This window comes from Chanodichthys erythropterus, chromosome 12, assembly GCF_024489055.1.
Source record: "Chanodichthys erythropterus isolate Z2021 chromosome 12, ASM2448905v1, whole genome shotgun sequence".
Classification (NCBI taxonomy): Eukaryota; Metazoa; Chordata; class Actinopteri; order Cypriniformes; family Xenocyprididae; genus Chanodichthys; species Chanodichthys erythropterus.
In genome coordinates this window covers 50,914,125-50,938,368 of record NC_090232.1, presented here as the reverse complement: position 1 = coordinate 50,938,368, position 24,244 = coordinate 50,914,125, and the positions used below count along the sequence as shown (strand labels likewise).

General features: G+C 40.7%; 2 protein-coding genes and 1 long non-coding RNA gene across 4 annotated transcripts; all 3 read right to left on the bottom strand.

Annotated features, from left to right (window-relative positions):
- Positions 1-2,454: 2,454 nt before the first annotated feature.
- Positions 2,455-23,728, bottom strand: LOC137032447 (polymeric immunoglobulin receptor-like). The gene is made up of 6 exons (XM_067404209.1): positions 23,689-23,728; positions 23,211-23,528; positions 4,628-4,942; positions 4,205-4,531; positions 3,908-4,003; positions 2,455-3,836 (listed from the first exon to the last, which is right to left on the bottom strand). The coding sequence occupies exons 1-6, from the start codon at positions 23,726-23,728 to the stop codon at positions 3,763-3,765; spliced, it is 1,170 nt and encodes a 389-aa protein (XP_067260310.1). The 3' UTR covers positions 2,455-3,762.
- Positions 14,969-16,224, bottom strand: LOC137033115 (uncharacterized). Of its 2 annotated transcripts, none has more exons than XR_010896818.1 (3): positions 15,602-16,224; positions 15,180-15,478; positions 14,969-15,101 (listed from the first exon to the last, which is right to left on the bottom strand). It is a non-coding gene; the product is annotated as an uncharacterized lncRNA (long non-coding RNA). The 2 variants fall into 2 exon arrangements; XR_010896819.1 differs by having other exon boundaries at positions 16,023-16,224.
- Positions 22,041-23,009, bottom strand: LOC137033087 (polymeric immunoglobulin receptor-like). Its single transcript, XM_067405178.1, has 2 exons — positions 22,658-23,009; positions 22,041-22,561 (listed from the first exon to the last, which is right to left on the bottom strand). The coding sequence occupies exons 1-2, from the start codon at positions 23,001-23,003 to the stop codon at positions 22,161-22,163; spliced, it is 747 nt and encodes a 248-aa protein (XP_067261279.1). The 5' UTR covers positions 23,004-23,009; the 3' UTR covers positions 22,041-22,160.
- Positions 23,729-24,244: the final 516 nt, after the last annotated feature.

Sequence of the window (24,244 nt, the reverse complement as noted above, 5' to 3'; positions counted from 1 at the left end):
GGTGACTCTTCTGATTCTATTGAGAGAAACATTGTTGGAGGAACAAGGAAAAGCAATTCTCTTAAAGACCAGATATTCTCAACTAAATGAAATGGATGCTCCCACTGCCTTCTTTTTTGGTCTTGAAAAAAAGACAAGAGAACAGAAGTATTTTCATAAATTGAATTTACCACAAGGTGGAGTGACAGCTGATCAGCAGGAAATCCGTACTCACGCTCTTTCCTTTTATGAGGACCTCTACTGTGCTGAATCATGTGACAGAACAGCAGCAGAACATCTTTTGTGTGATCTACCACATTTATCAGAAGAAGATCGACAAACCCTTGATAATCCTATATCCTCTGCTGAACTTTCTCTGGCTGTCCAGGAATTGAGCTCTGGGAAGTCGACTGGTTTAGATGGACTTTCAGCAGAATTTTATTGTACTTTTTGGAATTTGATTGGGGAAGACTTGTATGCAGTCTTTCTGGAAAGTTTTAGTCAAGAAAGCTGTCGGAGGGCAGTCGTAACATTGGTTCCTTAAAAACTGGCGACCTGTTTCATTGATCTGTGTTGATTTTAAAATATTATCTAAAGCAATAACTAATAGATTGAAAAAATATATGATAAATATTATCCACGAAGATCAGTCATTTTGTGTCCCGAAACGTACAATTTTTGATAACCTTTTTCTTGTAAGAGACATTACTACGGTTGCACAAAGACACAAACTGGATATTGGATTCCTTTCTTTGGATCAGGAAAAAGCTTTCGATAGGGTGGACCATCATTATTTGTTCAAGACCCTGGAAGCTTTTGGTTTTGGAACACATTTTATTTCTCTTGTTAAGTTACTGTATAATGATGTTTACAGCATGCTACGAATTAATGGGTCTCTAACTAGACCTTTTCCAGTGACCAGGGGAATAAGGCAAGGATGTCCTCTTTCTGGTCTTCTGTACTCTATTTCTATTGAACCTCTGTTGGTCATGCTGAGGAAACAGCTGCGCGGTATCGGTGTACCAGGTTCCCCTGAAGTAGCCCCAGTGAAACTTACAGCTTACGCAGATGATGTTACAGTTATAATTAAGAATACTGACGATGTAACTAAACTTATTTCCTGTTTGAAAAAAGTTTCAGAAAGCCAAATCTGCTTGTATTAACTGGGACGAGTGTGCATCCTTGTTGTTGGGAGACTGGGCGGATATAGGACCTCCTCGATTGCCACAACAGTGTAAATGGGATCAGACTGGATTTAAAGTACTTGGTGTTTTTTTTTTGGGACAGCCCAATACACTGAAAAGATTTGGGAGGGATTAGCAAATCGGGTGATCGGTAGATTACAGAAATGGCGATGTCTTCTCCCACAGCTTTCTTTTAGAGGGAGGTGCTTGAGTTTTAATAATTTGGCAGCCTCAATGTTATGGCATAGAGTTACTGTTTTAAATCCTCCTACAGTCAGAGGGTCTACTGGGGCATTTTATAATATCTGGCAAACTTTTTAAAATTTTGTTGAGGGAATGAAAGCAGATAATATGTCATTGTAAAAGAAAGAGGGAGGGGAATATTATTCATACTTACTTAATGTTGTTTATTATTATTATTATTATTATTATTATTATTTCTTTATGGACACCTGATCATGTATAGTATCTTTATGTTTATGTCTGGTGTTTAGGGGATGGGGAGTTTATAGTTGGAAAACAATTAAAAAAAAAAAAAATTCATATTAATGAAAACTCATCCACCCAGTCAGCTATCATAACACTACACAAAACTCATCTCAATAAAACCAAGACATTTAACAGGTGATTACTCACATGTGCCACTAGATGGAGCCGAAGGTTTCAATTACTCTTCTGATAAACAGAGAATTACAAACACAATCTCTACAGATATTCAAACAGATTCATTTAATAACTTGACTAAAAAAGACTAATACTACAACTAAAATTTAATAATAACCCAAATAATCCTGCAGACAGAAAAAAGGTCCAAACAGTCATGCTGACGGGACTTTAACCTTTAAACACAAAGCAGACATTTTATAACACAGATCTGTGACTGCCGTTAACTGGACTTGAAGCTTGTGCTTCCTTTTTTACTGTAAAAACAAAAGTCGTTCAACATTCAACAGAAGCATCTATATGCATTTCCAACAACCAGAATAAAACCCTCTGAAAGAATTGCGATATATTATAATTAATATTTTATTAGATAATGCAAATTCACAGCATCCCTTCATGGAGTGGAAAGTGTGTCCATCGTTGCTAAAGAAACCACTTCCTGTTTTTATCACACCTGAAGGCGGCTGAATCACATATTGATTTGACTAAACGAATATAAAGTGCATAAGCAAAAGAAAAGCACAAGCTGAAGAGCTTCTTGTCTTAGTTTCTCTTTATCACACTGATCACATATGATGGTCAACATATATAACGAAAACAGAATCGGAGCAATAATTGATCCCTGGGGTACAATGCATGCAAGAGGACACGAAGAAGAAATATACTGCCCAATAAAAATATTGAAACTTCAATTTATTAAAAAATAACAAAACCATTTTAAAACAGTGCCACACAACTCTCCAAACTGGAATTAAGAATATTGTAGTGAGACCTTAAATCTATACTGTAGATTCAAATAGTATTCCTTACTATAAAAACACTTGTATGTTTACTTGATTTTAACCAAAATGTTGACTTTACTACACATATTTAATTGTTGCTGAAATTTTAGAACAGATAGTTCCCATAACTAATGTAATTTGAGTAAAAATACAAAAGAATACATTCACACATTCACATTCACCCACATTCAATCTTTTCCCAAAGTCGTCTGTAATTTTTAATTGTCAATACCACTGAATAGTTTGAGAGAACATCACATAAGCTGACTTCAAAAACTGATGTAGATTTTCCTAAAAAGTTGTGAAGATAGATCGTTGTGAAATTGTACAATGACGTTCTGAACATTTTGGGTATTTGTAACAATATGCTGCAGCTGACAGTGCTCGAGTCACACACATACTTCAACATTCAGCATGCAAAACACAACACTGGTAACAATTACATTTTATTTAAAGTAAATTAAGTACTCTCTACAGTTCTTTTTTTAGTTACTAGAACTCTTGTGTAAGTGAACTATACTAAGAAAGCTTTTGTCAGTACAACATACTATTCCTCTTTCACTTTACTTGTGGAAAATGTGAAACTGACTTTTCTAAGTCTCCATAGCTTAAAATGGCAGATTAAAACCATGTTGAGCATAATAGTATTTAAGATGTTTGCAGAACACAATAAAACACTGTTAGTTAAATGGAATCCCTCCAGTAATCTTACTATTAAATCTTAAGTAGGATTAGGAAATATTCTAGAGTATGTTAACTAGAATTGACATTAAACTAACTTGATATTTATGACTTAATTTACTTGGGAAGAGTTTGCTTTGTTTACCTTCTAACTTAAGTTTTCTTCTCAAGTTTGCTTTGCAAAATTAAGGTAATCAGTTTCCAAATATTTCAAATGTTCTTATAACAAAATTATGTTAGCTGAGATCTTACTTTCATTTTCTCTACACATGTCAGGTTCTGCAGAGTATAACCATTTGGAGATATGAGATTAAAATACATGTTCATATAATGCAACAAACATAATGCAATACAGCATGTGAGACCTTTTAAATGAGGAATGAGCACATCAAAAACAAGTTAATTAAATTTCATACCTGCATTCATCATATCACACACAAAATAATACATATCTAAAGAGACTGAGACCTTCTTCAGAGCGTGATGAACACGAGTCGAGTGATGATCAGCAGCAGAACCACAGACACACTGACCACCAGAGAAGAGCCTGAAAACACCAGAGACTCATAATCTGAACCACACAGATGAGTGTGTTTGTGTTTCAGAGAGAGTTTGTACCTGTTACAGGAGACACAGATGAGATCGCTGGAGATTCAACTGATGAGAATGATGCTGAGGAGGAGAAGGATGAGGATGATGGTGTTGATGTTTGCTCTGAAACAGTAAAGCCAGTGTCAATAATCACTCACAGATACTTCACTTCCCTTTTCTCAGAGAAGCTGATGGTTTTCACACATTTCTGAACCATCTGACATGTTTCACACACACAAACATCAAACTGTTGACTGTATTTGAGACTCTCAGGAGGTTTTTCTTAAAGTGTTACAGATGCTGGTTTGTTTCATCATTTCTCACCTGTAACATGGATCAGGACTCGTGTGATGAAGCTCTTGTGTCCTTGATCAGACTGAACTCCACACCAGTATTCTGAATCTTGTTCAGTCACATGACTGATGCTTCCCGTCAGGAGCTGCTCTTCTCTGTCATCATACAGCTGGATCTTTCCCCCAGGACTCCATCTTCTGCTCTCCTTCACAGACGTCTCTTCAGCACAGAGATCAGCTCCAGATCTCCAGCAGAGAAACTTCACATCACTAATGTGGGATTGTGGGTATTTGCAGCTGATGTTCACAGATCCTCCTGCAGCAGCTGATAGACTGATGCTCTTCACACAACAATCATCTGTTTCAGATCCAAATCAAGTGCAGCAATGTTACAATGACCAGATATATTCATGGATTCTGTCAAATAATGCAGAAATGAATGAAAGCGTCTCACCGTCTCTGATGATCAGATTAAACTCAGAGAAGAAACTGTATTCTTCAGAAACTTTGACTGTAATCTGATATTCTCCAGAGTCGTTCTCATTCAGATCTCTGATAAACACACGTAAGAGACCTGCAGATCTGTCATCCTGAACGGAGAATCGTCCGTCCTGTTCCCATCCTGCTGCTCTGCTAGTGATTATTACAGTAAAACACTGACCTCCAGTTTTACAGAAATATTTCACATGGTTCTTGTGTTTCATCTCATATTTGTAGTTTATAATGGCGTTTCCTCCTGAATATCCTCTCACACTCCTGATTGGTTGATCTGTTGAACACAAAAGTAAAAACACAAGCTTTAGTCAATGAGATTCGGACACACACTTTTTTTTTTTTCTTTTACAAATTATACTGATTCACGACATAGGAAGCTAGAGAGCTGATTGAGACGCACCAACAGAAAGAGTGTGAATGTGACAGATAGAAGGCTAAGTTGAGAAAAAAAGAAGAAGAACAAAAAACCTTACCAACCACATTAATCTGCATATAAAGTTTTAACACACTTCTTACATTTTTTATAAAACATTGTTTAGTATGTCATTATACAAATTTGTGTCCTCATAAATCATAAAAACGCGCGCACTCACACACATAGTCCATAATAGTTGCCAAAACATCTTAACTGCACCTATTGCATTAATGATGGCAATTACAATGGGTGTGGTTGTTTAGTGTATACCAAACAACATTGTGGCGTTCTCGTGACCTGCCGCCATCTTAACACACACACACACACACACACACACACAACAGCAGTAATTCCAGTCAGTGTTGAGTGTTGTGATGTTGTGGAGATCATCATGGGTTTGAGGCTCTCAGTTACTCACCTCTTATAACCTCCAGATTCACTTCAGTGTATAAATCTTTTCCAACTCTTTCAGTTCCACACCAGTACGTGTCAGAATCCCATTGATTCAGATCTCTGATGGTCACAGTGAAGACTGCTGAACTTGTGTCGTCATACAGAGAGAATCTTCCAGAACGAACCCATTTATCTTTAATATCAGTCTTGATTTGGTCTGAGCAGCCTGTCCACTGTCCTTTACAAAAATACTTTACATATGCTGCATATCCTTTATAATATTTGCATGTGATCGTGACTCCTCCTCCTGAATATCCCGTCACACTGATGGAGCTCACGACTCCTACAACAAACCAGCATCAAACACACTTTAATATATTTATGAGACTACACAGAAATGAACTTTCTTCAGCAGTCACTAGAACATCATGAAGTGAAGTGAAAGACTCTCCTCATCAAATCTGTGCTGTTTTTAGTGATTTACTCTGAGTTCAGATTCTTACCAGGAATCATCAGCAGAGTGAAAGTCAAGATGATCTTCATTTTTCTCTCTTATTAAATGATCTTCTCTGTTGTCAGTAGATTCAGTTCTTCTGAAGCTCTCGATGTGTGTTCAGATGAGTTTTGAGTGTTTCTTTCCTGGTTACATGTTTAACATGAAGTGCTGAATGTGACGGAGACGCCCACTTCCTCTGAGAGAGAGAGAGAGAGAGAGAGAGAGAGAGAAAGTGATAGTAAGGCATTGGACAGTGATGGACCCAAACAGCAGTGGTTCACATGGTCATCTTATAAATGCATGTATTTCTTTGATTAATTATTATACCAGTGAGAATGTCAAGGGTCAAAGGTCCTTGTAACGCTTCACAATTAAATTTTCAGACTATGCAATGCAAATGCAAAAATGAAAAATTCAAAAGTCAGTTTTAATTATTAATATAATAACTGTGCTTAATAAAGACAGTCCAGACTGGCCATCACGAGCAGCTCGGAAAAGTAAAATCCCGGTGGCTTGGCTGATTTGGCACGTTGCCCACGTTGTTTGTATTTACAATTACTTATTCGTTATTACTTTATTTTTTTATTAATATGCAATACCCTTGGTCAGGGGGTGCATTTTACTTGTACAACCACAAGATCCCAGTTCATTTTCAGAGGGATAGACAGAATGGAAAGTGTGTGTCCATCACTGCTAAAGAAACCACTTCCTGTTCCCTTTCACGGGAACTCGCGTTGCGTCGAGAAATTGACGCTGTGGGAACGCAACGCGTTATGTCGTCATGAAGCACGTGTGAAATCCGTCCAATGGAGTGACGAGACGCCACAGGCGGGTGACGTCACGACCAGGAAACTATAAAGCACGCTCAAACAAAGCAACGCTAGCTTCTGTGTCTTCAGTAGCGCTTTGTGTGACTTGTCTGTCTTATTTGGTGTTGTTTGTGACTATCTATATCTATATATTTACTATTATGGCGGAAAAGCAATTTAGATCGTGTGTGCATCCCTGCCCTCGCTACATCACGAGTGGGGACACACACAATCTTTGTGTTGCTTGTTTGGGAGCGGAGCATGCACGGTCAGCACTCGAGGGTGCTGGCTGTGAGCATTGTGAGATGCTTCCTTTACGGACGCTCCGCTCCCGCCTGGCACTCTTTGATGAGGGCGCTCAGGCTCGCGTTCCCCAGGGTTCGGGTCCCGCTGCTGCCGAGGCACAGTGGCGTTCTCTATCCTGGGGCTCGCAAATGAATCTATCAGAGGGGTTTGAGACGGGCCCAGCCTTATCTCAGCCCTCACCTGATAGATCCAGTGCTTTTTCTCAGTGTCTGGAAGCACGCTCTGCGGTTCCTTCCACACTGGGTCAAGCACCGATGCTCAATATGTCCAGTTCCGAGGAGCTGGATGTGGAGAGCATCAATACTGTTGAGAGTGAGGACTCGCCATCCCACTCGCCTGCTTTTGAGGAGTTGGTGGAGGTTGTGTCTCGCGCTGTTGCCAGATTAAACATCGACTGGCCAGCAGAGAAGCAGGACGTTCGTCCTAAAAGCAAATTGGATGAACGTTTTCTGCCCTCTAGAGCGCAACCTCCGCGTCGGGGTCTCCCGTTTTTTCCAGATCTCCACACCGAGGTGGCGAGATCTTGGAAGAAACCAGCCTCATATCGGGTGCATAGTGCTCAGACCACGCACTATGCATCGATCGTGGGGCTTAAAGAGCACGGTTATGGGGTGATGCCAAAAGTGGAGGAGACGCTCGCGAGCTATCTCTCTCCACAGTCGGCGTCGTCCCTAAAGACCCCGACGCTGCCCACTAAGCCAGTAAGAGTCACCTCTGGTTTAGTGGGCAAAGCTTATTCGGCTTCTGGTCAGGCGGCAGCATGCCTTCACACTATGGGTGTGCTGCAGGCCTATCAGGCTGAGTTATTAGGTGATATTGATGAGGACGGGGGAATCACTCCCGACGTAGCTCATCGACTTCAGACCTTTCTCTCCGTGCCACCAAGGAGACGGCCAGATCCGTGGGTCGTGCTATGGCAGCACTGGTGGCTACGGAGAGGCACTTGTGGTTGAATTTGAGTTCTATTAAGGACAAAGATAAGAACATCCTTATGGACGCCCCGCTTGCGCCCCCTGGCCTCTTCGGCGATGCTGTTAACACGGTCGTCGAGAGGTTTCAGGAAGCCAATAAGCAGGCGGCGGCGTTCCAGAAACTCCTCCCCCGTCGCTCTTTCACCCCTGGGGCTGTTCCACAACACCAGCAGCCCCAGTCATCAAAAGCCAGCTCCTCACAGCAACACCGTGCCAATCAAAAGCGGAGCGTTTCTACCCGTACGCCTCCTCAGAGATTCGGGGGGTCGGGAGGGCGCTCACAGCCGCAGCCTTCAAGGGGTAAGACGGATCTGAGGAACGTCATTATCGCCAAGAAGGCTGCAGCAAAGAAGTCCTGACGCTGTGAGTGTCAGGGCTCAAATGAGGGCAGCCCCCGCTGGAGAGAAGTGGCGCACACCTCAGTATACGGTGCCCAGTTCTCTTCAGTGCCCTCAGGGGGCCGTTCTGCCAACCCTGCCACCTCGTGTGCTTCAGGGCGCGGTGGTCCCCAGCGAGCAAACACCCAGGTGTGCGCCCGGAAACGTAGCGGCCCTGGGGCGCTCGCCCCCTCTAAGGAGGGTCTCCGAACAGTCAGCTCGGCTGCCCCCTGCTGGTGCGCCGCTTCAGGGCACCGTTTTGGCTGTTCAAATTAAACCAGAGGCCAGTCTCGAGAGACTGGTTCCCTTAGTAGAATATCTGACAGCATGGAGGCTACTGCCAAATATTTCTCAATGGGTCCTGCGTACAGTCGAAAAGGGGTATACTATTTAGTTCGGGTCTCGCCCACCCAGGTTCGCGGGGGTCCTGCCCACTGTGGTGGGCCCCGAGCAGGCTCTGGTTATGGAACAGGAGGTAAAAACTCTGTTGGAGAAGGAAGCCATAGAGCATGTACTTCCTCTCGACAGAGAAAACGTTTTTTACAGCCGTTATTTTATCGTTCCGAAGAAGGATGGGGGGTTGCGTCCCATTTTGGATCTGCGTCTGCTGAACCAGTCAGTTATGAAGCTCAAATTCAAAATGTTAACGTTGAGACAAATCGTGTCACAAATCAGGTCCGAGGACTGGTTTGTCACGATCGATCTCAAGGACGCGTATTTCCACATCTCCATCCTTCCGCATCACAGGAAGTTCCTGAGGTTCGCTTTTGGGGGCAAAGTTTACCAGTATCGGGTTCTTCCGTTCGGCCTAGCGTTATCACCCCGCACTTTCACCAAATGCATGGATGCAGCCTTGGTGCCACTGCGTTTACAGGGCATTCGCATTCTCAATTACATCGACGATTGGCTAATGGTTTGGGACTCTGTTGTGATGCAGGCGCGTCTTTCACCTGCTCGCATAGATTCAATCCTTTCTACCGTAAACCGGATAAGGCTAGGCCAGTCACTCACTGTGAAACAATTTCAGAGACTGTTGGGTTTAATGGCAGCAGCGTCCAACGTGATTCCCTTTGGCCTGCTGTACATGAGACCCCTGCAGTGGTGGCTCAGGACCAGGGGGTTTTCTCCAAGGGGAAATCCATTTCGCATGATCAAGGTCACGCGGCGATGCCTACGTGCCCTCGACATGTGGAAGAAACCTTGGTTTTTATCCCAAGGCCCGGTATTGGGAGCTCCTTGTCGTCGCAAGATGCTAACGACAGATGCCTCCCTCACGGGTTGGGGGGCGATCCTAGACGGACGCCCAACTCAGGGTCTGTGGAGCGAACATCATCTCTCCTGGCACATCAACTGCCTGGAGATGATGGCTGTGTGTTTGGCTCTCAGAGTCTTTCTCCCAGATCTCAGTGGCCACCATGTTCTTGTCCGGTCAGACAACACATCGGTGGTTGCCTATATAAATCACCAGGGAGGTTTGCGTTTGCGTTCGCGTCCGCTTTACAAACTGGCGCACCAAATCCTCCTGTGGTCCCAGGGGAAGTTGCTGTCGCTTCGTGCAGCATACATTCCCGGGGTTCGAAACATAGGAGCAGACGTCCTGTCAAGGCAGGGGCTGAGGCCCGGGGAATGGAGGCTCCACCCCGAGGTGGTGGAGCAAATATGGGGGATGTTTGGCCGGGCTCAGGTGGATCTGTTTGCGTCTCGAGAGACGTCTCACTGTCCACTCTGGTTCTCCCTCACCCATCCAGCTCCTCTCGGACTGGATGCTATGGTGCAGACATGGCCGAGGCTTCGTCTGTACGCTTTTCCTCCGATTGCTCTGCTCCCGGGAGTCTTAGAGAGAATTCGCCGGGACCAAGTCCGGCTCGTCTTGATAGCCCCGCGGTGGCCGGGCAGAGTTTGGTTTTCGGACCTAGTATCTCTCCTAGACGGCTCTCCCTGGGAGATTCCAGTCAGGAGGGATCTTCTGTCTCAGGCGGAGGGCTCAATATTTCACCCTCGCCCGGAACTTTGGAACCTGTGGGCTTGGCCTCTGAGGGGACCCAGCTCATAGACTCTGGTCTCTCAGCCGAGGTTGTGGGTACCATCCTTCACTCTAGGGCTCCCTCCACGAGGAAGCTGTATGCTTTTAAGTGGAAGCTGTTTTCTACTTGGTGCAGTGTTCGTCAGTTGGATCCTTTAAACTGTTCGGTTGGGGCAGTGTTGGAATTTCTGCAGGAGAGGTTCACTGCAGGGTTATCTCCGTCCACCTTAAAAGTCTATGTGGCGGCTATTGCGGCTTACCACACACCTTTGGCTGGTGGCTCTCTGGGGAGAGACCCTCTTGTCACTCGCTTCCTTCGTGGCACACTGAGGCTGAGGCCTGCGGTACGCACGAGGGTACCGGCTTGGGATTTGGCTGTGGTGCTCCAGGGCCTTTCCTTAGCTCCCTTTGAACCCATTGAGGAGGTTCCTGTTAAGTTCTTGACCTTCAAGACTCTGTTCCTTCTTGCTATCTCCTCTCTTAAAAGAATAGGAGATTTGCAAGCTCTTTCGGTTGCCCCATCGTGCTTGGAATTTGCACCCGGTATGGTGAAGGCTTTCCTTCATCCCAGACCTGGGTATGTTCCTAAGGTCCCCACCAATGTGGTGAGGCCCATAGTACTGCAAGCCTTCTGTCCTCCTCCCTTCAGGGATTCAGACCAGGAATGCCTTAATCTGCTTTGCCCAGTTCGGGCGTTGGATGCTTATGTCCACAGAGCTGCCCTGTGGCGTAAGTCGGAACAGTTGCTCATTTGTTTCGGGTCCCCTAAAAAAGGGGCCCCGGTATCTAAGCAGAGGATGAGTAAGTGGATAGTTGAGGCTATCTCACTTGCTTACGAGTCGGCCGGACTGCCATCTCCTTTGGCAGTTCGAGCCCACTCCACTAGGAGTATGGCGGCCTCTAAAGCTCTGCTCTTCGGAGCATCTTTGCAAGATGTTTGTGATGCGGCAGGCTGGTCCTCACCGCATACATTCATGAGGTTCTATGACCTTGATCTGAGCTCCACTCCTGGGGCCAGGGTTCTGTCTGGTGTTGACGAGTCACACTAGACAGGCATTGGTCATTATGGCGGCGTGGGTATTAACGTTCCCACAGCGTCAATTTCTCGACGCAACGCGAGTTCCCTCTTCAGGGAACTAAGGTTACAGTCGTAACCAAGACGTTTTTATGACATACGCAGGGGGCTGAAGCACATACTGGTTCTGGATCGACTAAAGGAATATACAATGCATGAGCAAAAGTAAACCACAAGCTGAAGAGCTTTTCATGTTAGTTTCTCTTTATCACACTGATCACATATTAAAAACCCTGAAAAACCTTAAAAGTACCCTTCAGCACTGCAACATATCTCACCTTACCTCTAGATAATGTAGAATATAACATATATAACATTGTTTAAAAATGTATAGGATGTTTACAGATGTACTGTGGTTTCATTAAATGTATTCATTTAATTTGATCAGTAAAAGTACAATTTTTAAATCACACATGGATAACTTGTTGATCATAAATGTTTTTCAGCCTCTTCCTCTTCCTCAGCTCTTAGTCTTTATTGTCTTCTGCTCACAATGGATGTTGGTCCGTCTCTCTCTGTTCAGTTTCACTGTGGGTTTCCTGAGTCTGTTTAATGTTCTTAGAAAATAACTAAATTTAGGGCCTGAAACCTCACCTGATGTCTGTGACTTTGAGATGGACGGAAATGGCCTGCTCATCATGGAAACTCAAACACAGTGTTCATGAAACACTTCATGAAGAAAAAAAGATATTCAAAGCTTTTTTTTTTTACATTTTGAAACATTTTTAATAATAACCAAACAAACAAACAAAAAAGAATACTAATGATCATGATTAAAATTAAGGCCTTGTCAAACTATCTGTTGGCCTATAAAACTGCACATTCACAGAGCACCATGTGAAGTAGGGATGAGCCATATGGACTATAAATATTTTTGGCTACAAGTGATAGCTGCATCATGCAGTCTTGAGAGCCTCAGAAACAAACATTGATTCAAAGTAAAATGTACCCATCATCAAATAGGCTCCTATAATGGTGCATTACCACTGCATGGGACGGCACAGCACAGTTCACTTAAATAGTACCACCTTGGTGGAGGTTCCAAGCGTGCTGTACCGATACTAAATGTGACGTGTAAACACTGCAGATCACTGACTGGTCAGAGAGAATTGTCACTACAAGTGTCATTGGATTTGAAACACAAGACACCGAACCCCTAGAGGGTTTAAAGCTGCAGTCCGTAAGTTTTGCCTCTTTGTCGCCATCTCTGTTTTTACCCTGCAATTGCAGATATTTGTGGAATTATCATCTTTACGTTGGTTGTGCTTTGGCGCGACTCCTCAGGCGGATGAATCTAATGTTTGCTGTCAGTCACTCCACAGATATGGATACTGTACTTCAGAATCAGATTCTACGTCTTGGAGGTATGACCAAAATAAGTAACATGTCTCCCACTTTTGTTCTGACCAACTGAGGAAAAAAGCATTACAATAAATCACGCCAATGGTAATTAAATATAACGATTGCTTAGCTCAGATCACATCAAACCATGCAAATTATTATTATTGTTATACTTTGTCCTCGAATTGTTAATGTTAACAACATCAGCATTGCGTGACTGTGTATTTAGTGTGTATTAGCGTTACCTGTAGATTTCAATTTCTGCAGCCACTTCACAGTCCAAAGTCTTTTGCTTTTGACTACAGGTGAATCTCCAGTTGTCACTAATGATTGTCATTTGGACCTTTCTGGATTACAATCTGCCATCAAAATGACATGACTAATGACACAAAGACGAATGGCGGCATGCATGAATTTCCTGCAGAAACCCACTAGTACCGATTTTATTATAAAACATTATTAATAGCTTACCATTGTGAATCTGGCTAAAGTAAAGATGTAGTTTTGAGCACTGGCTGTTTATGTACTTGCTCAAAAATTGATTTTCGATAAAAAATAAATAAATAAAAAAGTTACGGACTGCAGCTTTAAAGGTAGCACTTTATTTTACAGTATGTGCACTTACAGTGTACTTATCTAAGAAAGTACAGGTTACTATAAGGTAACTACAGGGGTTAAGGTTAGGTTTAGGGGTAGGTTCAGGGTTAGTAAAATAAAGTGCTACCACTTTAAATAGTCAGCAACAGCCACCGCATTATCATTTGTGCACCAGTGCATGCAACCGGACAAAATAAAAAAGGGGAGGAGCAGATCCACGGCAGTAAAGGCGTTGCAACTATATCAGTCTATAATCCCACACGATACTAAAGCAGTACTAAACTGCAGTGGAAAAGCAAACCGAAAGTAAAGTGAGCCTAGTCGTACCACACAGTGGAAAATGAAAATGATTCCAGCACCGGCAGGAATTGACTGAAGTGTCCTTGAGCAAGGTACCTTACCCCCAGTCGCTCCCCAGGCACCCGGGTGTGTGTGTGTGTCACGGTTTGCAGCGTTTGTGTGTGTTCACTACTCTCTACTCTTTTGCAGAGTGCAAATTCTGAGTATGGGTTACACCAATATATTTCCAACAACCTGAATAAAAATATTTTTATAATATTAATCTCACAGCATCTCTTTATGGAGTGGAAAGTGTGTGTCCATCGTTGCTAAAGAAACCACTTCCTGTTTTGTTTTGTTTTTTTGACATACGCAGGTGCCTGAAGTGCATCTTAGTTTGACTTTTAACTCTTTCCCTGCCAGCATTTTTGAAAAAAGATGCTGTTTAGCCACAGCATTTTTGATAATTTTCACAAAAATGTCATGGCCCACAGAATATTTTTTTGTATGAATATGGAGTCTTAGTTGTGTGCAATAAATCAAAAGAGCACCTGCTTTAAAAAAAAAAAAAAAAGTTGAGAAAATCACATCCAGATTATGTCTGGATCAAATTCAGAATGATGATCAAAGAATAGATGTAGTAGATCAAGTCCATTAACACCCCTAATGCTTGAACAGTCCTATAGCTCATCCAGGGTCAACATTTCATTCAGTAACATTACACAGTTTTGATTTATGTGCTGTTTAATGTTGATGATCGCATTATTTTACATATGCATATGATTGCATATGATGTCACTTGTTTCTGCTTCTACTTGCCTGAGTTTTGATCAGGATATTCAGTAATCTTCCAGAAGATGCGTAATAGCACCCCCTACCATATAACAAGTCAATCTGTCAGTCTTGGTCTCTTTCTCTTCATTGAGAGTATTTCTATCTCTAGTGGAGCACTTCCCCTTACAGAGAGACTTTGACTTTGATTTAAATTTAACACTCCTGATTCTGAATAGACTGTATTTCTACAATGAAATCATCTGAATTGACTCACTGATGAGGTTGAGCTGAATTTTGGTGTTCAGGGAGATGAAAGTCAAATGTGTGTCTCTGGTTTCTGCTCCAAACCAGTAAACTCCAGCATCTCTCACGCTCACATTACTGATGCTCACTGTAAAAACTCTCTCTTCATTTCTCTCAGATGAACCATTCATTTCTGTCACTGTAGATGTGCTGATGTTTTGACAGATGTGATTATCATCCTCTTTGCAGAAATGAACTTCATGTTCCTCTGGGATCTGACAGCTGATGTTGACTTCTTCACCAAGATGAGCAGATTCAGTCACAAACATTGCACCTGTAATCCAAGAGTAATTACATTAAAATCAGATCAGATACTTCAAACATGCAAGATACAGTATTTCATGTTCCTCACCATCTGTGATGTTCAGCTGGAGTTCAGTGAAGCTCTCAGTATAGTGAGACACATTCACTCCACACCTGTATGTTCCTGCATCTGCAGCTTTCAGCTCTCTAAAAAACACCATCAAGACTCCTGCTCTGGTGTCGTCATATAAAGAAACATCTCCATCCATTCATCCTGAACTCCTGGATTCTTCCTCTCTGAACATCCATCTGATTCTTTACAGAAGTATTTTGGATTGGTTTTGTATTGAGGATGTTCACACTTGATCATCATACGACCTCAGTTGCCAGTTACTTTATACACTTTATCTGTCAATCAAAAAATATCTGTCTGAATCAGTGTGTTTATTGAATGCAACATATGACATATACTGAAGAAGCAAACTGACTATGTGAATTTACTAGATGACATCTATAGTTTGTTCTACTCACTCGTTATGTGCAAATTAACAGTATTAATAATGGAGTAATTGTATGAGAGTCTGTAGATCCAAACTCCACATAAATAAACTCCTCCATCATCTGGTCTCACAGCAGTAATTCTCACACTGAATATGTTTTTATGTCTGTCATCAGAAATACTGAATCTTTCTTTCTTCTTCCATGTGCTGTAAATCATCTCAAAAGAGTCTTTTCCTTCTTTGAATATGATCTTGTAATCATTAATATGATTCTGTGAATATTCACAGCTGAATGTGTCAGTTTCTCCATTACTCACTATCACTCTCTTTGACACTTTACAATATGAATCTGTCATTCACAAAATAAAGAAACAGATTTCACATATACCTGTTTAAAAGCTTTGAAATGATCGATAGTTTTACTAAAAGACTTTAATCTTTAAACAACTGACCTTCTTTCACATTTAAAGCCATATTGATGTACCATTGGCCTTCAACCCCAATTTCATATCTTCCAGCATCTTGTTGATTAAAATCTCTGATGTAGATCACAAGTTTTCCCTCATTGTTTTGAAACAGTGTGAATTGTCCTTCATTAATCCATGCATGTTTCTTATCATACAATATTGTCTTCCACTCAGATAACTTATGCATGTATTTCACAGAGTAACTGTACCAAAACCTCTGTGACTCAACCAGAAGACTTCCTCCAGAATATCCAGTGACACTAAAGCATCTCACTGCACCTGTCAATCAGATTGATACTGTGATCAGAAACCTCATGAACAGAAAACAGCATCATTACTGCAGTGATGAAAGAGAAAAGCTCTGACCTGAGATCAGGTAGAAAGTGAAGAAAATGAGGAGGATCTTCATTGTGAGTTGAGTTCATTCTTCTTTATGCTGAATGATCTCTGTGTGCAAGAGGGCTGTTAGTTAGGGTTTTTTGTTGTATGACAACTTTATAATATTCAAGTTGAACCACTGTACTCACATAAACTGATTTAAATATGTTTTTAGTACATTAATGGATCTTGAGAAGAAGTACCATTGCTGTGAATGCAGGCCTCACTGAGCCATAGAATTTAATCAAAATATCTTAATTTGTGTTCTGAAGATGAACGAAGGTCATATGGGTGTGGAACAACATGAGGGCGAGTAACGATGAGTGAACTAACCCTTTAAGTTGTGCCAGTTGTGGCCTAATGGTTAGGGAGTCAGACTTATAACCTGAAAGTTGTGGATTCGAGTCTCAGTACCAGCAGATAAAGTAAGTGAGGGAGTAAATGAACAGCGCTCTCTTCCACTCTCATTACCCACCACCGAGGGGCCCTTAAACAAGGCACATAACCCCCAATCACTCCCCAGGCACCACAGCAAAAACTGCCCAAAAACTGACTGGCCTTAAAAACTGCTAGATCTGCCTATTTCTCAAATCTCTTAGAAGAAAATAAACACAACCCTAGGTATTTATTTAATACAGTGCCTAAAGTAACAAGAAATAGAGCTTCAACTTCTGATATTTCCAAACAGCACAGCAGTAATGATTTTATGAACTTCTTTAATTGCAAGATTGATAATATCAGATAGAAAATGATAACCATGCAACCTTCTACTACAGTATTGCATCAGACAGTGCACTGTAGTGTCCCTGAGGAAAAATTCAATTAATTTACTGCTTTAGGAGAGGAAAAAGCCCCCTATACCGACTAAGCTATTGGAAGATATGCTTCCAGAAGTCATAGATCCTCTTTTTAATATCGTCAATTCATCTTTATCACTAGGATATGTACCAAAAACTTTTAAGCTGGCTATTATTAAATCTCTTATTAAAAAACACAACTTGATCCTACAGAATTAGTCAATTACAGGCCGATCTCAAATCTCACTTTTCTGTCAAAAATAATAGAAAAGGCAGTATCATTGCAACTATGTTCCTTCTTGGAAAGAAATGGTATCTGTGAGGATTTCCAGTCAGGATTTAGACCATACCATTGTCATGGTTCAAATCATACTTATCTGACCATTATCAGTTTGTAGTAGTAAACGATGAGATGTCATATCAATCACAAGTTCAATATGGAGTACCGCAAGGCTCAGTACTAGGACAGTTGCTTTTCACTCTGTACATGCTACCCTTGGGAGATATCATTAGGAAGCATGGCGTTAGTTTTCATTGTTATGCTGATTATACTCAGCTCTATATTTCTTCGCGCCCTGACGAAACTTACCAATTCATAAAATTAACGGAATGCATAGCTGACATAAAAAAATTGGATGACCAGTAATTTCCTACTACTAAATTCAGGAAAAAACAGAGATTCTAATTTTTGGACCAAAAACTTCTTCACGTAATAACCTAGAATACTGTCTAACACTTGATGGCTGCTCTGTTAAGTCTTCGACGTCAGCTAGGAACCTGGGTGTGCTCTTTGATACCAATCTTTCATTTGAAGGCAATGTTTCTAGCATCTGTAAAACTGCATTTTTCCATCTTAAAAATATATCTGCTGTCAATAAGGGCTACCACCTGTTTGCCATTTGCCATGTGAGCGCTGCCACTTTTTTTGTTTGTTCGTTCCCTATTTGCCCTAGAGCAGGGATTCCCAAAGTGTGGTATGCGCACCCCCAGGGGTACGCGAGCTGCCACCAGGGGGTGCGCGAGAGGAAAAATGTAATGGCGGTCTGTTTTGTTAAGTGGGATTTTTTCATACAATAAAAAGACATGAACAGTAAACATTTCCTTTGTAATCACTTTTATTTTAAATAAAAAACTATAATTAGTTTTTGATAGAAACGTAGAAGAAGACAGCTGCTGTCTTCTTCTACGCACTGCTCTTCTTTTATGCACTGCAGGCTAGGCTATATGCGTGCCAACTCGTTTTATTCATTCCATATATATATTATAAATATGCTTAACTGGCTGAAATCAGGGAAACTGTCTAGTGAGCTTAAGCCAGAATACCCTTTGTGACATGCTGGATTGAAAATATGTGAAATAAGTTTTTCTAGCCGACTAGTTGTTCATTTAAGCCATTAGTTGACTAATCACATTTATATTAATTTAATTTCTTAAATACTGGAGAGAATAAACTAATAATGACCTTTTATGTAATATAGGCTATGCACTCAAGCGCACACATAAGGCTTGCTATAAAGAACCGGCAAAAGTAATGATTATGAATGTGACCAAAACAGCAAGGAGACATTTTAATTGTTTATTAATAAAGTAAAGTTTTCTGAATCAGTGTTGGCTGCGAAGATGAAGTTGACATTGCTGACTCTCATCATCTCCGCATATACTGGACGCGCCTAGAGAGAAAATGCACATTTCATTCGGATTACCTAATCATAGTAGACTCTTTTCGTTTTTAATTATTTTGTTTTAAAGTAAATATTTCAAGCTTTCAATAGATATATTTCTCATGGCTGCGAGGCAAGCAGCCTGTACGCTGAGTTTCGGTTCATTTAGCCGTGCACCAGTTCACGCGCCAGCGATCGCGCCCATGCATCTGTGATTATATTGTCTGCTATATTTGCTTCTTATTTATTAATCCCAGGCAATTGGTTTATGAAACATTGATTAAAATTAAGATACAATTTTTACAAAACGAAATTCACTTTAAAGAGAGGCTTTCTATAAAACAAAACTTATGAAGTGTTTAAAATCATGTCTGACCAGATCCATGCGCATACTGCGCATCTTACTCATGGTGTTCACTTTTCATAATCAAGTAAATGAATTTAAAACATAGGACTATTTAAACATATATATATATATATATATATATATATATATATATATATATATATATATATATATATGAAACTACATTTTCTTTAATGGCTACCAACACGTATTGTACAGTACAGAGAAATTTCAAAAGCAAGAGCGGATCATGAGTCACGAGTCGGATCAAGAATTATTTATTCTTAGACTTATATTTAATAATGGGGGCATTCGTTATTTTACTTTTTTTTTTTTTAAAGTAACGCAATAGTTACTTTCCCTGGTAATTAGTTACTTTTATAATGATGTAACTCAGTTACTAACTCAGTTAATATTTGTGAGAAGTAACTAGTAACTATAACTAAATACTTTTTTAAAGTAACGTGCCCAACACTGCTTATGATAAAGTTGTTAGTCACGAAGGAGGAGAAGGACCAAGAGAGAGTGAGGATTTGGAGGCAACAGAGACGTAGAGAATAGCCTATTGCTGCAATGTTTCTTTTACGCGGCTGAAAATAATCATGCTTTCTGTTACTGAGCCTGTGTCTGTCACTCGTCCTCTTAAAAGTGGAAGCATGTGTGTAGCTTTGTTGCATTATATTGAAACTTTGTTGATGTTGTTATTGTCATGTGTGTTCTGGTTATTTGTGCATGAGTCTTTATATGGCGATAAAACAAAGCTTTGTTGCGTTTTTTTTTTTTTTTTTTTGAAGTGGGGATTGGGGGTGCGCCAACCCGGTTGGGACATAGAAGGGGGTGCGCAGGAAAAAAAAGTTTGGGAACCGCTGCTCTAGAGAAAAGGGAAGGATGTAACAACTGGGGGCTTGTCCGGGATTTGAACCTGGGACCTCTCGGACCCCAAGTGAGAATCATTACGCTAGACCAACCTACCCCTAGTTTGTGTTTTTTTGTAACAGTGTTAATTAAAACACATGATTTGATGCAAAGGAAGCCATAGACAAATATGATATGCCACCAGTATAAAACTCACAATGACCACAGCAGACAGTCCAGGGTGGAACCGGAGAGATGTAATACTGAGGTGGAATCAGGAAGGCTGGAAACCAAGTTGACGCCACTGGACCCAAAGGCCAAGGTGGAGTTGGAGGATCCAAGGACCGTGGTGAAGCCGGTGCAAGTAAGGAACCTGGTGGAGCAGAAGGAAGTCCATGGTGGAGCCAAGGTAATGACAGAACAAGGTGGAGTCTTAAAGATGAGGGACCCCATGTGAAGCTGGAGGGAAGGAGGTGGAACCAGAAAAGCAGGCGAAGCTACTTGGAAACTTAACACCAAAGACAAGGTTCAAACATTCAGCTCTTTTATATTCTCTGCTGTGGCTCTTCAAGCAGTGAGATGATTGACAGCAGCGTATTCACTGTAATCCTGATCATTCCTGAAACTGACACTGTCAGGACAGTCTGATTCCTTGTGGAAATTCACCACTGCGTAATTCAGATCCTCAGCAGATGAGATGCAGCACTGAGAGTCTCCAGAGGCTTTCTGAACTGTAGCGTAAACACAGATAGAGTAATCAGAGGGGTTTGTGGGTAATTGGGCAGTGGCATAAACTGTAGCAGAGGAATCAGAGGGGTTTGTGCGTAATTGTTTGTGAGTGTCTATAATCTCCTCATAATCACAACCAGTGTGAGAAACCTGAGGAGAGACAGAGAAATGATTTACAGCTCTGAAGATCTTCAGGATGGAAGGCATTAGACATTAATATCATTTTATACAGTAACTGGACTCACCACTTCATGTTTTCCTGGTCCAGTCTGAGATGATGAATCACCACCTGATAAAAACAAGCATCTTAAATTAATGACGTTATATCACATTTCAACACAGACATCTTGTGTAAATGTTTTCACACATCATCAAATTTCTGTATTTTGTAATTGTGGCCAATAGGTGGCGACAGATTCAAATTGAAAAAAAAAGTTTGTTTTAAAGTATAAATAGAGAGTTTAGTTAGGGAGTTTTACCTTGAGACTGACACTTCTTAAAGAGAAACAGTAATAAGAGTCCAGCGATGATCAGAACCAGAACCAGAAGAACGATCAGAGAAGAGCCTGAAAACACAGGAATTAACAATAACCAGAGAATATGATAATCTGAGCTAAACATCAGATTCTATGTATATCTTTCAGCACAAGGTCACCTGTTAACATGTAAGGAGGCACTGATGTGATGTTAGATGTAGAAGTTTTGAAATCAGAAGCAGATGACGATGATGATGGTGATGATGATGATGATAATGATAATGATGACATTGTTGTTTTTAGAACATCTGTACCTAAAACAATAACAAAAACGAGGAAAAACTGCTTTTCTAAACTAAACTGTTTAAAAACTCTTTAGAAAAACACTAAACTTTTTTTTTTTGTCTTTTAAAGGTTTCTGATGTCATTCCCCTACCCAGAATTCATGTTTGCTGATGCACAGACACCTAAAAAACAAAACTGAAAGATGTTCATTTAAGTTTATTTAACTTTGATCAGATGTTCAGATCCTGAGTTCACACTCGAACTTGTTTATTGTGTGATATATTGTGTTTTTGTATCATCTGTTAAAATGGCAATAAATAAATAAACTCAATATGTTTAAAATGAACCAATTATACATATAAAGAATGACATGAAGAATAAAATACACATTGAGCATTGCATTTGCAGAACACCACAGATCTACACAAAACTCTTTTAATTGCAGAGACTGAAGTAATACTAACGGCGGATCATTTTAGCAAGGACACATCCTCTTTTTAATTGTAGTTTTTGTCTTTAACAGATGTTACTTCTACACTAAAATAATCCTGTGGGTAAACCTACAAGAATAGAATAAGCCTGGTTCTTCACTATCTTTACACAGTAAAGCAACATGAAGCGAGCCACACAGTTGCATTACAGTTAATATCAGTGAGAAAATCACCTGTACCTGTAACATTGATCAGGACTCGTGTGATGAAGCTCTTGTGTCCTTGATCAGATTGAACTCCACACCAGTATTCTGAATCTTGTTCAGTCACATGACTGATGCTTCCCGTCAGGAGCTGCTCTTCTCTGTCATCATACAGCTGGATCTTTCCCTCAGGACTCCATCTTCTGCTCTCCTTCACAGACGTCTCTTCAGCACAGAGATCAGCTCCAGATCTCCAGCAGAGAAACTTCACATCACTAATGTGGGATTGTGGGTATTTGCAGCTGATGTTCACAGATCCTCCTGCAGCAGCTGATAGACTGATGCTCTTCACACAACAATCATCTGTTTCAGATCCAAATCAAGTGCAGCAATGTTACAATGACCAGATATATTCATGGATTCTGTCAAATAATGCAGAAATGAATGAAAGCGTCTCACCGTCTCTGATGATCAGATTAAACTCAGAGAAGAAACTGTATTCTTCAGAAACTTTGACTGTAATCTGATATTCTCCAGAGTCGTTCTCATTCAGATCTCTGATAAACACACGTAAGAGACCTGCAGATCTGTCATCCTGAACGGAGAATCGTCCGTCCTGTTCCCATCCTGCTGCTCTGTTAGTGTTTATTACAGTAAAACACTGACCTCCAGTTTTACAGACGTTTATCAAATGACTTGCTTCTTGCTTCTCATATTTGAAGTTAATAATGACGTTTCCTCCTGAATATCCTCTCACACTCCTGATTGGTTGATCTGTTGAACACAAACTCAGATTATTTGTCATTTTGTTCTCGATATAAACACATATCTGCTCACTTTACTGCAACATTTATGAATGAGGATTATGAGTGTAAATCTTACATCAGGAAATCAAAAGGTTACTGATGGAGTCTGTTATGAGTTTCAGGTATGAACGGCAGTAATTACAGTCAGTGTTGAGTATCATGGTGTTGTGGAGATCATCATGGGTTTGAGGCTCTCAGTTACTCACCTCTTATAACCTTCAGATTCACTTCAGTGTATAAATCATTTCCAACTCTTTCAGTTCCACACCAGTACGTGTCAGAATCCTGTTCTCTCAGATCTCTGATGGTCACAGTGAAGACTTCTGATCTTGTGTCGTCATACAGAGAGAATCTTCCATATTGAACCCATTTATATTTCTCATCAGTCTTGATTTGGTCTGAGCAGCCTGTCCACTGTCCTTTACAAAAATATTTTTCATTTGCTGTATATCCTCTATCATATTTGCATGTGATCGTGACTCCTCCTCCTGAATATCCCGTCACACTGATGGAGCTCACGACTCCTACAACAAACCAGCATCAAACACACTTTAATATATTTATGAGACTACACAGAAATGAACTTTCTTCAGCAGTCACTAGAACATCATGAAGTGAAGTGAAAGACTCTCCTCATCAAATCTGTGCTGTTTTTAGTGATTTACTCTGAGTTCAGATTCTTACCAGGAATCATCAGCAGAGTGAAAGTCAAGATGATCTTCATTCTTCTCTCTTATTAAATGATCTTCTCTGTTGTCAGTAGATTCAGTTCTTCTGAAGCTCTCGATGTGTGTTCAGATGAGTTTTGAGTGTTTCTTTCCTGGTTACATGTTTAACATGAAGTGCTGAATGTGACGGAGACGCCCACTTCCTCTGAGAGAGAGAGAGAGAGAGAGAGAGAGAGAGAGAGAGAGAGAGAGAAAGTGAAAGTAAGACACTGGACAGTGACATCTGATGGACACATACAGCAGTGGTTCACATGGTCACCTTATAAATGCATGTATCTCTTTGATTAATTATTATACCAGTGAGAATGTCAATTACACTTTAAGATTTGACTTTTAATAATCATCTAAACATCATTAACATGGAGACAAATTTAAGGCTCAGTAAACATCATTTGTCTTTCAGTTTGATTGACATTTGCCATTTAATCACTAAATATCATCATAAGTTAAACATAATATCAATATATATATAAGTGAATTCACATTCATAAACCTCAGCATCTGTTGAGTTT